Source organism: Sinohyriopsis cumingii, chromosome 5, assembly GCF_028554795.1.
Source record: "Sinohyriopsis cumingii isolate HCF-2022 chromosome 5, ASM2855479v2, whole genome shotgun sequence".
Taxonomy (NCBI): domain Eukaryota; kingdom Metazoa; phylum Mollusca; class Bivalvia; order Unionida; family Unionidae; genus Sinohyriopsis; species Sinohyriopsis cumingii.
The window spans coordinates 5,439,162-5,455,009 of NC_142965.1; the positions used below are offsets into that span (position 1 = coordinate 5,439,162).

General features: G+C 39.7%; 1 protein-coding gene across 3 annotated transcripts in view; it reads right to left on the bottom strand.

Annotated features, from left to right (window-relative positions):
- LOC149798564 (uncharacterized) overlaps nt 1-15,848 on the bottom strand; it is a 70,715-nt gene that overhangs the window by 28,597 nt on the left and 26,270 nt on the right. For all 3 annotated transcript variants that reach the window (XM_089957378.1, XM_089957377.1, XM_089957379.1), the window contains exon 2: nt 14,306-15,089. In XM_089957378.1, coding sequence (XP_089813504.1) covers nt 14,306-14,939 — 634 coding nt within the window. In that variant the 5' untranslated portion in view covers nt 14,940-15,089. The remainder of the gene's footprint in view (nt 1-14,305; nt 15,090-15,848) is intronic.

Here is a 15,848-nt window from a genome sequence, read left to right on the forward strand (position 1 = left end):
TATATGGTACAGTGAAAACACTGTTATGTATATGGTCCAGTGAAAACACTGAGTTATGTATATGGTCCAGTGAAAACACTGTTATGTATATGGTCCAGTGAAAACACTGTTATGTATATGGTCCAGTGAAAACAATGAGTTATGAATATGGTCTAGTGAAAACACTGAGTTATGTATATGGTCCAGTGAAAACAATGAGTTATGTATATGGTCTATTAAAAACACTGAGTTATGTACATGGTCTAGTGAAAACAATGAGTTATGTATATGGTCCAGTGAAAACAATGATTTATGTATACTGAAGGTTCGGAAAGAGTAAAAGATTTTCCTTTCGCCGGTACAGTTTAATAGAACATTTTGCAGCGTGGATCTAATGTCAATGTATCGTGTGTGTTTGATTATAGAATCAATAAATGTATCTATTGTCAATGTATCGCGTGTGATTGATCATAGAATCAGTACATGTATCTAATATCAATGTATTGTGTGTGTTTGATTATAGAATAAATACATATATCTAATGTCAATATATCGTGTGTGTTTGATTATAGAATCAATACATGTGTCTAATGTCAATGTATCACGTGTGATTGATCATAGAATCAATACATGTATCCAATGTCAATGTATCGTGCGTGTTTGATTATAGAATCAATACATGCATCTAATGTCAATGTATCGTGTGTGATTGATCATAGAATCAGTACATGTATCTAATATCAATGTATCGTGTGTGTTTGATTATAGAATAAATACATATATCTAATGTCAATATATCGTGTGTGTTTGATTATAGAATCAATACATGTATCTAAAGTCAATGTATTGTGTGTGTTTGATCATAGGATCAATAGATGTATCTAATGTCAATGTATCGTGTGTGTTTGATTATATAATCAATACATGTATCTAATGTCAATGTATCGTGTGTGATTAATCATACAATCAATACATGTATCTAATGTCAATGTATCACGTGTGATTGATCATAGAATCAATACATGTATCTATTGTCAATGTATCGTGTGTGATAGATCATACAATCAATACATGTATCTAATGTCAATGTATCATGTGTGATTGATCATACAATCAATACATGTATCTAATTTCAATGTCTCGTGCGTGATTGATTATAGAATCAATACATGTATCTAATGTCAATGTATCGTGTGTGATTGATTATAGAATCAATACATGTATCTATTGTCAATGTATCGTGTGTGATAGATCATACAATCAATACATGTATCTAATGTCAATGAATCGTGCGTGATTGATCATAGAATCAATACATGTATCTAATGTCAATGTATCGTGCGTGTTTGATTATAGAATCAATACATGTATCTAATGTCAATGTATCGTGTGTGATTGATCATAGAATCAACACATGTATCTAATGTCAATGAATCGTGTGTGATTGATCATAGAATCAATACATGTATCTAATTTCAATGTATCGTGTGTGATTGATCATAGAATCAATACATGTATCTAATGTCAATGTATCGTGTGTGATTGATTATAGAATCAATACATGTATCTATTGTCAATGTATCGTGTGTGATAGATCATACAATCAATACATGTATCTAATGTCAATGAATCGTGCGTGATTGATCATAGAATCAATACATGTATCTAATGTCAATGTATCGTGCGTGTTTGATTATAGAATCAATACATGTATCTAATGTCAATGTATCGTGTGTGATTGATCATAGAATCAACACATGTATCTAATGTCAATGAATCGTGTGTGATTGATCATAGAATCAATACATGTATCTAATTTCAATGTATCGTGTGTGATTGATCATAGAATCAATACATGTATCTAATGTCAATGTATCGTGTGTGATTGATCATACAATCAATACATGTATCTAATGTCAATGTATCTTGTGTGATTGATCATAGAATCAATACATGTATCTAATATCAATGTATCACGTGTGATTGATCATACAATCAATACATGTATCTAATGTCAATGTATCGTGTGTGATTGATCATAAAATCAATACATGTATTTAATGTCAATGTATCGTGTGTGATTGATCATAGAATCAATACATGTATCTAATATCAATGTATCACGTGTGATTGATCATAGAATCAATACATGTATCTAATATCAATGTATCACGTATGATTGATCGTAGAATCAATACATGTATCTAATGTCAATGAATCGTGTGTCATTGATCATAGAATCAATACATGTATCTAATGTCAATGTATTGTGTGTGATTGATCATACAATCAATACATGTATCTAATATCAATGTATCACGTGTGATTGATCATAGAATCAATACATGTATCTAATGTCAATGTATCGTGCGTGATTGATCATAGAATCAATACATGTATCTAATGTCAATGTATCGTGTGTGATTGATCATAGAATCAATACATGTATCTAATGTCAATGAATCGTGTGTGATTGATTATAGAATCAATACATGTATCTAATGTCAATGTATCGTGTGTGATTGATCATAGAATCAATACATGTATCTAATGTCAATGTATCGTGTGTGATTGATCATAGAATCAATACATGTATCTAATGTCAATGTATCGTGTGTGATTGATCATAGAATCAATACATGTATCTAATGTCAATGAATCGTGCGTGATTGATCATAGAATCAATACATGTATCTAATGTCAATGAATCGTGCGTGATTGATCATACAATCAATACATGTATCTAATGTCAATGTATCGTGTGTGATTGATCATACAATCAATACATGTATCTAATGTCAATGTATCTTGTGTGATTGATCATAGAATCAATACATGTATCTAATGTCAATGTATCGTGTGTGATTGATCATACAATCAATACATGTATCTAATGTCAATGTATCGTGTGTGATTGATCATACAATCAATACATGTATCTAATGTCAATGTATCGTGTGTGATTGATCATACAATCAATACATGTATCTAATGTCAATGTATCGTGTGTGATTGATCATACAATCAATACATGTATCTAATGTCAATGTATCGTGTGTGATTGATCATACAATCAATACATGTATCTAATGTCAATGTATCGTGTGTGATTGATCATAGAATCAATACATGTATCTAATGTCAATGTATCGTGTGTGATTGATCATAAAATCAATACATGTATCTAATGTCAATGTATCGTGTGTGATTGATCATACAATCAATACATGTATCAATGTATCGTGTGTCATTGATCATAGAATCAATACATGTATCTAATGTCAATGTATCGTGTGTGATTGATCATAGAATCAATACATGTATCTAATGTCAATGAATCGTGTGTGATTGATCATAAAATCAATACATGTATCTAATGTCAATGTATCGTGTGTGATTGATCATACAATCAATACATGTATCAATGTATCGTGTGTCATTGATCATAGAATCAATACATGTATCTAATGTCAATGTATCGTGTGTGATTGATCATAGAATCAATACATGTATCTAATGTCAATGAATCGTGTGTGATTGATCATAAAATCAATACATGTATCTAATGTCAATGTATCGTGTGTGATTGATCATACAATCAATACATGTATCAATGTATCGTGTGTCATTGATCATAGAATCAATACATATATCTAATGTCAATGTATCGTGTGTGATTGATCATAGAATCAATACATGTATCTAATGTCAATGAATCGTGTGTGATTGATCATACAATCAATACATATATCTAATGTCAATGTATCGTGTGTGATTGATCATACAATCAATACATGTATCTAATGTCAATGAATCGTGTGTGATTGATCATAAAATCAATACATGTATCTAATGTCAATGAATCGTGTGTGATTGATCATACAATCAATACATGTATCTAATGTCAATGTATCGTGTGTGATTGATCATAGAATCAATACATGTATCTAATGTCAATGTATCGTGTGTGATTGATCATACAATCAATACATGTATCTAATGTCAATGTATCATGTGTGATTGATCATAAAATCAATACATGTATCTATTGTCAATGTATTGTATCGTAGAATCAATACATTGATGTGTAAGCCATAATAGGGACATGAGACAGTTACATATCATAAACAGGACCTTTCAGGAGTCTGCAAGATATACTAAATATCAAATACCTTCTTTTTTAAATACCTGTAATTATAAAGATTATGATCCGCTTGGTAAGTCATACATAGAAAATATAAATTCTTTATCCTGCAAATTAAAACTGCTGGGTAAAAATCCGTCTGCTTATTTTTCTTCTCAGATTGAATTGTGGGTCTGCGGATTGAAATGTCTGCTTTGTGTTCCAAGTCATAAATCTGCACAGAGCAATAGCGTTACAGTTTGACAGTGACAAAAGGGAAGTTATTAAATATATACTTGCATAATTTCAATAAAACACTGAAATAAATTGTATAATTTTATAGCAAATATTCTTGGAAACATTCCTGGAAGTCATATGAACCAATTGCTCCTGGTTCTTAGTTATGTTTAATGTCTTGTGTGTGTGTGTGTGTGTGTGTGTGTGTGTGTGTTTCTGGTTACATTTCAGGAAATGTATAATGTACACCGGGTATGACATCAGAGGTACATAGGCATAACATCGAATATGACATCAGATGTACATAGGCATAACACCGGGTATGACATCAGATGTACATAGACATAAAACCGGGTATGACATCAGCTGTACATAGGCATAACACCGGGTATGACATCAGATGTACATAGACATGACACCGGGTATGACATCAGATGTACATAGGCATAACACCGGGTATCACACCAACTGTACATAGGCATAACACAGGGTATGACATCAGATGTACGTAGGCAAAACACCGGGTATGACATCAGATGTACATAGGCATAACCCCGGGTATGACACCAGATGTACACAGGCATAACATCGAATATGACATCAGATGTACATAGACATAACACCGGGTATGATATCAGATGTATATAGGCATAACACCGGGTATGACATCAGCTGTACACAGGCATAGCAGCGGGTATGACATCAGATGTACAAGGGCATAACACCGGGTATGACATCAGATGTACATATCCATAACACCGGGTATGACATCAGATATACATAGGCATAACCCCGGGTATACCATCAGATGTACATAGGCATAACACCGGGAATGGTATCAGATGTACATAGGCATAACACCGGGTATGACATCATATGTCATCACTGGCGACTCAGTCTCGAGAGACCATGCGAATAGCGCCCTTGGGGTGTTGTCTGTCTCTGGGGTGTTGGCATCGTCTGCTGTGGTTGTGCAGGTCTATACGCGAGTGACAGTCCCTACTGCAGTTGGTGCAGACATACTGGGAAGTCTGAGTTACTGTGGTTGCTGCCGCGTTCTTCTTTCTCTCACGTTTCTCTGCCGCCAACTGGCCTCTCCTCGCATCAGTGACTGACATACCCTTCCTTACCGTGAGTCTCCAGGTGCCTCGGTCCTCGGCCAGCACTTCGCAGCCATCGGGTGAAATGTCGCATGCCTTCATGTCCCTCTTGCACACATCCTTGAAACGGAGTGAGGGGCGGCCGAGACTTCTCGTGCCAGTGTCCAGCTGTCCATATAGGATGTCCTTTGGCAGCCTCCCATCCTCCATGCGTCGGACGTGTCCCAGCCATCGAAGACGGCGTTTGCTCAGCAGGGAGTACATGCTGGGGGTACTTGCACGCTGCAGGATCTCGCTGTGTGGGACACCGTCTTGCCAGCTGATTTTCAGGATGCGTTTTAGGCACCGTATATGGAAGGAGTTGAGCCGGAGCTTTTACCTCATGTAGGTACTCCAGGTCTCACTTTCATTTAGAAGGGTGCTGAGAACGCAGGCCTGGAAGATTTGGACCTTGGTGTGCTCTGTCAGCGAGTTGTTTTCCCACACCCTTTTCGTTAGCCGTGCCACGATGGTGTTTGCCTTTCCAAGCCTTCTGTCCAGCTCCATATCAAGCGAGAGAGTGTTGTTGATGGTTGACCACAGGTGGGTAAAGTTGTTGTCTGATTCCAGGGTGACACCGTCGATTTTGATGGAAGGAGAAATGATGGTATCTTGCACGCTGACATTTGTCTTTTCCAGGCTGATGGTGAGTCCAAACTGCATGCAGGCATCAGCGAAAAAGTCTCCCAGTCAATGGAGGGCTTCCTCGGTGTGGGTCATCTGCAAAAAGCATCTCCCTGATGAGCACTGCCCTCACTTTGGTCTTCGAGCGCAGTCGTGCCAGGTTGAACAGCCTCTAGTCGGACATGATGTGTAGATATATGCCATCAGTGGACGAGTCGAAGGCGTAGGACAGGAGCAGGGAGAAGAAGATACCGAAAAGAGTTGGCACCAGCACACAGCCCTGTTTCACGCCGCTGTTAATTGGGAAGGAGGTTGAGGGGGATCCACCATACAGGACTGTTCCTTTCATATCTGCATGGAAAGAGATTATCATGCTGCGGAGGTTTGGCTGCAACTGATCTTACTGAGAAGTTCCAAAAGGCCCTTCCTGCTGACCAAGTCAAAGGCGGCTTGGTGAGGTCGATGAACATCATGTAGAGTGGTTGACCTTGCTCTCTGCTCTTCTCTTGGAGTTGTGGTAGGGAGAAGATCATGTCTGTCGTCGACCTGCCTCCTCTGAAGCCGCACTGGGATTCCGGGTACACTCGGTCCGTCAGCAACTGCAGCCTGTTGAGTATGATGCGGGCGTACACTTCACCAACGATGCTCAGGAGCGAGATCCCTCTGTAATTATTACAGTCACTGCGGTCGCCTTTGCTTTTGTAAAGGGTCACAATTGTGGCGTCGCGCATGTCTTGGGGGACTGCTCCTTCCTACCAGCAGAGGCAAAGTAGCTCATGCAGTGGTTGAAGCAATGTTGGTTTCCCACGTTTGATACCTTCGGGCGGGATGCTGTCACTACCTGGTGCTTTGTCGTTTGGGAGGGAGTCGATTGCTTTGCTGAGCTCCTCTAAGGTTGGCACTTTGTCGAGCTCTTCCATGGTGGGTAGATTCTTTATGCTGCTGAGGGCTGCATCGGTGACTGATGTTTCTCGGGAGTATAGCTCTGAGTAGTGCTCCCCCCATCTGGCCATCTGTTGCCCACGGTTTGTGATCTTCTCTCCCATCAGAGATTTCAGGGGAGCAACCCCTTTCACTGTAGGGCCTAGAGCCTTCTTGATGCCACTGTACATATCTTGGATATTTCCGGACTCGGCACCGCGCTGGATTCCTTCACACAGTTGTTGCCAGTACTCGTTCGCGCACTGTCTAGCGATGCATTGGAAGTTGCTTCGGGCACTTCTGAGATAGCAAGCGTCCGTTCATTAAGGCATTGTTTTGTAAGCTATGATGGCTTTTCGTTTCTCCTCAATTAGTGGTTCCATCCTTAATAGGTGTGCGCTGAACCAGTCCTGGCTGGGTCGTTCCTTCTTGCCAAACGTGGACATGGCTGTACTGTAGATGGCACCCTCCATGGCATTCCACTTCGCTGTGGCATCGTGTTTTCGCAGGTCCTGGAGAGCCTTGTCCAGGGCGGACACATACTCCTCCACCTTGGAGGGGACTGACATCTGCGCAGAGTTTATGCCAGGGCGTCCTTTTGGTTTTGAGTGGTGTAGTTTGTGTGGCTGTTGTCGCACCCTGCTGCTCACGAGGGCATGGTCGGAGTCGCAGTCTGCACTGTGGTAGGTTCTGGTGGAGAGGACGCTGTTAAGGGCAGAGCGCCTGGTGATGACCAAGTCGAGTTGGTGCCAGCGATGAGACTTGGGGTGTTTCCACTTTGTGTTGTGGCTTACACTTGAAGAAGGTGTTTGTGACGCACAAGCCATGGTAAGTGCACAGCTCAAGCAGTCTCTGACGGTTTTCGTTGGTCTTCCCAGTGCCATAATATCTGAGGCAGGTAGGCCATGACTCGTGGTCCGCACCTACTCTGGCATTAACGTCGCCGAGGAGGAGTAGTGGTTCGTGTTTGGGGCATCCTTTGATCTGTTCGTTCAGCTGCCCATAGAACTGATCCTTTGTGTCTTCTGAAGACGTGAGGGTGGGGGCGTAGATACTGATGATGTTGACAGGACCTGCTGAAGTGGTGAGACGGATGGACAAGAGACGCTTAGTGTCCCCTGTGGGAGGTTCAACCGAGGCCAGGAGATTGTTTTTTATGGCGAAGCCCACTCCATGGTGGCGGGGCTCCTCAGGTTCTCGACCCTTCTAGAAGAAGGCGTAGTTCTCCTATCTGAGGAAGCCGCTAGAGGCGAGCCTGGTTTCCTGGAGGGCAGCTATGCTAGTCTGGTGAGTTCTCTATCGATGATGGCTGTCTTTCTGGTGTCGTCCACTTCTCTGAGGCCGTCGGAGATGCCTGTGCACATGGTGCGCACATTCCAGCTTGCGAATCGAAGAGCTGGAGTCTTCTTTATTGGTTTCTTGTTTCTTTTGTCTGGTGTGGAATTTCCGTCTACTTGTCATACTGAGCAACACACTGAGGTACAGACACCCACTGGAGCAGGCAGACGATGGCGGGTCAACACCTTATTGACCGGGGACTGCCCGGCTTGAGGCAGGCGGTAGTCGGCCAGTGGGACACGATGATCCCTCCCACCGTCAAAGCTGACCTGTGGCGCCCCTTCCCTACGCCAATCGGGTGGGACTTATAACCCGTAAACTGTCAGCTTCCGTGTTGTTTCCTCACTCAGTAGCGAGACTGGAGTGACCTCTCCAGGGTGCAAGCCTGGGCGTGGAGTATGGAGATCCTGGGCTGCCCAGACGTCAGGATCCCCCTCTCGTCCTTGCTGGTGGGGTCCAAAGGAATGTTGAGCACCAGTTTGGATGCAGGAGCTGCCGGAAGGAAGTCGTAGTCGACACCCAGCCGCCTTGGGGGCTCCACTCCGGATTTTCTGTCTGGGTTTACTCCCGTAGCCTTTCCTTTTCCCGAAGATATCCACAAGGCAGTGGAGTCATCATCCAATGGATGGGACTTGGTGGGTTATGAATCAGAGTTTCCTTCTCCTAGACGAACTGCCTGAAAAGGCTAATTAGCTTCATCTGCCCGGGTTTGGAGTCAGAGTTTCCCTTCTCTTTACTGGCTGCCTGCCAAGGCTAACAAGCCCAGTCTGCCCACCCAGTTATATCGCCGGGCACTCGGTCGCGCCACACAGCAGGCTCTGTGAAAACAGGGGCCCCGCGTGAAGGTGCTGCTATGGACACAATAGTGTAGGAGAGGTCATATGCAAGTAACCTCCTGCCCAGCAGAGTGAGACAGTGGTCCTGCGGTGATCATTACACCTGAAAGGAGAGGCTATGAGAGACGCTTCACTTTCCATTGGCAAACGGGACGTCAGGCCCAGGCTTCGCACACCCCCTGACATCAGATGTACATAGGCATAAAACCGGGTATGACATCAGAGGCCCAGGCCTCGCACACCCCCTGATATCATATGTACATAGGCATAACACCGGGTATGACATCAGATGTACATAGGCATAACACCGGGTATGACATCAGCTGTATATAGGCATAACCCCGGGTATACCATCAGATGTACATAGGCACAACACCGGGAATGACATCAGATGTACATAGGCATAACACCGGGTATGACATTAGATGTACAAAGGCATAACACCGGGTATGACATCAGCTGTACATAGGCATAACACGGGGTATGACATCAGATCTACATAAGCATAACACCGGATATGACATCAGCTGTACATATGCATAACCCCGGGTATACCATCAGATGTACATAGGCATAAAACCGGGTATGACATCAGATGTACATAGGCATAACACGGGGTATGACGTCAGATGTACATAGGCATAACACCGGGTATGATATCAGCTGTACATATGCATAACCCCGGGTATACCATCAGATGTACATAGACATAACACCGGTAATGACATCAGCTGTATATATAGGCATAACACCGGGTATGACATCAGCTGTACATAGGCATAACCCTGAGTATGACATCAGATGTACATAAGCATAATACCGGGTATGACATCAGATTACATAGGCATACAACCGTGTATGACAACAGATGTACATCGGCATACAACCGTGTATGACAACAGATGTACATAGGCATTTTACCTGGTATGACATCAGATTTTACACAGACACACAAAGGGTATAATATGTGATTTGCATTGGCACATACTGGGTATAATATATGATTTTCAAAACTGTGTAAAATATCTCATTTACGTAGGTACACAGCAGGTATAACATCTGATTGTCATAGTAAACTATCTATTTAATTTGTATTGTTTATTGGTTTTTATTAATGATTTTTTGTTACATACATTTGCATTTTGTGCCTGACCTTAGTCCAAAAATTAAATTCACTGTGTACCTGACTAGGGGCATTGCTTTTGTAAACAACATAATACATAGCTAATATTTCTCTGTGACTATATATTAAATATTATGATCATTATCAATGGAAGTAAACATGTTTAGCTTAATCAGAGTCTATGACACTAGTATTCTCCCATGGAGAAACCTGGTTCACCTGATGTTTTGCCATGTTTTTTATTATATTTTAGTTATAGACCTTATCCTGCTGACAACTTATAATGCCCAAGAACGAATTTATGACCACCGTCCATCCTGGTTCGATTTTTGTGTCGTAGATATTTTTACACTTGTTTGCTTGAGAAATATTCATTCTTGCATTAGCATCTTGAAGCGGAGTCAGTCTTATTGTTGTGTTGAGTTTTTCATTTGGTGGGAATTATTTATTCAAATGATTATTCAATGGAAATACTAAGTGATCAACAATAATATTCTTGGATAGTTGTTGTTTTTGTTGGGTTTAATGCCATTTTTCAGCACAAGACAAGCTATACATGGCGGCCTGTATAAATGGTGGAGGAAGAACCCGGGGAAAACCCCAGAAAGAACTACCGACCCACATTGGCCGACCCCGCGACTCGAACCCACGCAGGCAGAGGTGAGATGGCAATGATCCGTAACAGTGAGCGCTTTAGACCACTCGGCCACTCAGGGCCCCATTCTTGGACAGACCATTAATTTGGAATTATAGTGAATTCGGACAAGGATACTTTTGGATTATATTGTTTGATACATCAAAAGACTTTTAGCACATCGCCACAATCAAGGCCATTGGCACAATACCATGTTCGAGACTACAAGCACATCAACACATCCAATATTAGAACTTATTTGGAATACCACTGGAATTCTGTTGGAACAATATACATTTGGATCCATGATAAAAAAATTATGACTATTTGAGATTTAATTCACAATGCTGTAAGTTCGTTTCAAATTTTCACTTTTTGCTCTAGGGAAATAAATTATTTGTTAAATTTTACAAAACTTGTTGTTATTTAGATTTCGACCACTAAGTCGTAATAATAGACGGATACCAGGAAGAACATCTGAATTACATAGTCACACACCGGGCATAACACCCGATTTTTGGGTTGAGAGTTTAAAGCTTAAAATGTATCGATAATACAAAAGAAATCCGATTCGGAAATATATATATATATATATATATATATATATATATATATATATATATATATATATATATATATATCTTGAAAATCCCTGGAAAAAGTATTAACGTGTTATTTGCAATAAATATTCAGTCATGAGAGAATATGGCAGTTCAAAAGGATTTATATCGTCATCAATGGCAAAGGCCTATAGAGATACAACCTGAGTCAATTACCTTATCGAATGAGCCAAAAATCCGTTTCTGATTGGTTGAATTGGAGTGACGACGAAATAGCACAATTATAGATGTTATTTATATTTTTTTTAAATTGAATCCAACCAGCAGTCCGAATTAAGAGTTCCAAATTTACGAAAAATCAAACAAGTCTTAAAATTCAAATTACTGAAGACAAGCATGATATTATATTACCATAAAATACAAAAAAGTTATAGCGCATAATTCTTTTCAATGGTTTACATATAAATTATCCACATACACGGAACACAAAGACTGAGAGAATCAATGATGCTGACATAGCCACAAAAACAAAACAGAAATACGAGATGAAGCAAAGAGACACAGACAGCCACTGAGACAAAACATAAAGATGAGATGAAGCAAAGAGACACAGACAGCCACTGAGACAGAACATAAAGATGAGATGGAGCAAAGAGACACAGACAACCACTGAGACAAAACATAAAAATGAAGAGAAACAAAGAGACACAGACAGCCACTGAGACAAAACATAAAGATGAAGAGAAACAAAGAGATAGAGATAGTCACAGAGACAAAACAGAAAGGCGGCGAGAAACAAGAGATATAGATAGCCACAGATAGAAACAGAAAGACGGATAGAATCAAACGATAGCGATAGCCAAAGCAATAAAATGAGAATTACGAACAAATGTCATCCATACTGAACAACATGCTGAATATAACATGTAAAATAGGAATCATGCTGATGTTAATAGTCAATATTAAACTAAGACCTTACTTGTTTTATCTGCCTTTTATTCACTTCAGGTGAAATGAATAGAATGATATATCTTGATTTATAACAGGAAATGTCTTTACATCTTTACAGATGAAGGAAGGGGCCAACATAAACAATGTCATTAAATAAAAGGGTGTCAACGCTAATAACGAATGAAGCAATTCATCTTGTCAATGGGTTTGTCTTTGACAATTTGAAAGAGTGTCAATACGTCAAATTGGCTGCTTTTTTATCTCTTCTAAAGACTCGTCCAATTAGTTCCTCTTATTATTAGACATGTGTGTGTGTGTGTGTGTGTGTGTGTGTGTGTGTGTGTGTGTTACATGCCCATTTAATTCCAAACTGTTGATTTGTTGTTCGATCAATGCTAATATATCGCAAACCTTCATTAGAACCTTTTTAATTAATTCAGTGACGTCTACGCGTCGATTTCTTCGTTGCATCGAATCGAACTTCTGTACATTCTAATTTGTGTATATACCTAAATCCAATACATATTTTATAAAGCTTTACTCATTCTTCAAACTGTACTGTTCAATGATCAGGGTTGATAAACAGTGCCATGTTATCATCATTAGATGTAATCTATAAATCTGCATCATTTGTTAAACAACTGAGTATGTCTTTTTCATGTTTGAAATCATCCAATTAACCCTTGCATTCTCTTGAATATTAGTCCTCAACTAGACTAGCTGTGACCATGATTTGATTCCGTCGAAACACGTCAAGAGTAAGCATTATCTATAGGTTACCACATTGTTGCTTTCATATTAAACACATTAAATATTTATATAGCTAACTATTGCAATCAATAAGATATCCAAGTGCCATTATTGGTGCTTAGTAAAATATAAAGAAACTTTCAAATTATTTGTAGTTACTTGTCTTCAGTGTCTTGCTGGTAAAGTACTTTTCAAAATTTGTGAAATAATATATCTGACTCTGGTTGGTCTAGTGATTGATGCAATTTGATTTTTAATGTTCACGTACCCCGCGCACCTCCCCCACCCGAGACGATATGTCGATACACAATAATAGGACTGGTTGGTTTAATCCAGTTTAATCTGCTTTGACTGGCCAGGTCTCGTGTATCCCTTATTAGTAACCTGTTTATTTTTTAATGGAAAAGACAGAAAAAATCAAGCACGATCTAGATTTTCTCAGTTTCAAGTTTATACCAAGCAGGGTATTGATCCACGAAGTCCCCAAAAGTTATTCAATAGAAGATAGATTTATGACGGAAGGACTAACTTCGAAGTCAAATATGTAGCCATATAATCACAGTCGAATGTTAAAGGAAAAAACGTTTAAATTAACTTTGACCGATGCTATAGCAAACATGATTTAGATTTTCTAAAGATCAAGTTTATACTAAGTTAGGTTTTGATCCACGAAGTCCCCAAACGTTGCACAGTAGAAATAAATTTATAATGGAAGGGCACATTCCTATGTCAAACACAGAACCAGTCAAATGTTAATGGACAACTTTAAAATCTACTTTGACGAAAGGCTTTTAAAAAATGAGCCTCAACGCAGATTTTGATTTCAGTCTGTGACCATCTTCACAATTTACAGAGCGTCATATAAAACCGTGATCATGAACGGAAGTGATGGACATACCGCGACACGTAAGTGTCGCTGCAGGCACCCTCCACAGAATGAGGATGGATACTAAAATATTACTCTTTTTTGTGATGCTCGGTGAAAAAGTGCTAACTATCATATGCATTAAATAAAATTGAGGGAAATTTACCTATCTTCAAATTCATTAGAATAAACAGATGTACCAAACTGAATGTATTGAAAACTCACCTTTTAAAGCCGATGCAAAGTAAATAGCTGCTCCTAGACTTGCAGCTACAATTAGAACTAATAACAATGCCATGATGGGCCAGAGGCACTTCCGGACACGAATATGCAGAGGTAACTTGACTGTTTGGATAAAGGCGAAGGGATCGTTGGGATCGTACTGCACTGAAGTCACTGTCACTCCGATACTTCCGTTCCGTGGAACTATGGGATGTTTAGAATCCAGGCTAAGCGTGGAAGAAGACCGTTTTGATTGTCCTTCACTTCTGCCTGGCGATTTTTCAACTCTGTCACGACTGTTCCTAGATATATCACTGTTTGTATTTACACTTAAATTCGATTCACTCCTCTTGCCAAGCCTTTGGTCACTGAAGTTAGAATCACTTTGTTTTCTAGTTACAGCTGCACTCATCGGCGTACCCATGCGCCCTGAGAGTCTTTCCCTGCTCTTAGAAAGCGAATTGTGTGAACTATCCCTTATCCCACCGCAGTCTACCTGGTCACTATGACGATATTCATTTGAGGGGACAGATCTAGTCCTTCTGTCCTTCGGATGACGTATGGGGGTCAGCTCCGACAACTCGCTGATGGAATTATTTGTGCTATAACCGGAGGTTTCGTCCGACGAGTTCCCCATCCTTTTTCGTCGGACCCTCCGCTCATTACGGCCTGCCGTACTGGACGGAGCAGAGTGCAACTGGGGTTTCTGAGGCACAATGTAGCTTCCCGATGCTGAGCTGTTGGACACTCCAAAGTCATTGTACGATTGACTTGTATGGACGGACTGCTGAAAATAGAAAACACCAGTTGGTATTAATGTTGGGTATTATGGGCATACCGATTTACCCCGATACTCTTTTTCGGTGGTACGCATCAAAGTTCTTTTTAATTGTCCCGGTATTTCGGAAGTTTCCATTAGTAAGGAATGTACGGAAATTGCCGAGTGATTTTGTTAAAAATTTAATGATAATAACAGCATATTTTCATTTTACATGACAACACAAATTACAACAATTATTATTTATTGATTTATTTACAAAACATTTGTATTTGCCACAGTTTCATTTTGAATGTTACAAATATAATTATATTTGTGGTCCTTTAATCACATGTTTGACATGTGTAACGGATGCCAGCGTGGTGGCCAATTATATGTTGTAAACAAGATTCAGGCCAAATTCAAATTCTTGGAAAGATTTCTGATTAAAAATGAAACAAACACAAATGTCATTTTTAGTTATTTACTACCGTATGTTAATATGTTCCGTTGTAAGACTGCGAATCAACCTAAGATTTCAGGAGAGTGATGATTTTTGTGTTTGAATTTTGCATAGTTTTTCAAGTCCACTAAATATTTTCTAGTTTCTTGGGTTCGTGTGTTTTATGTTTACTGGCCCTGTCCGATAGCTAGCTTGCCTTGGTTAGGCATCGCACTTACTTTCCATACCTATTATGTCAGTAACGTAGCTAGTAAATTGTAAGCTTCAGTGTCAACACTTCCTGTTTTTATCAACAAGCTGTCTAGTGTCAGCACAATGTCCGTGGT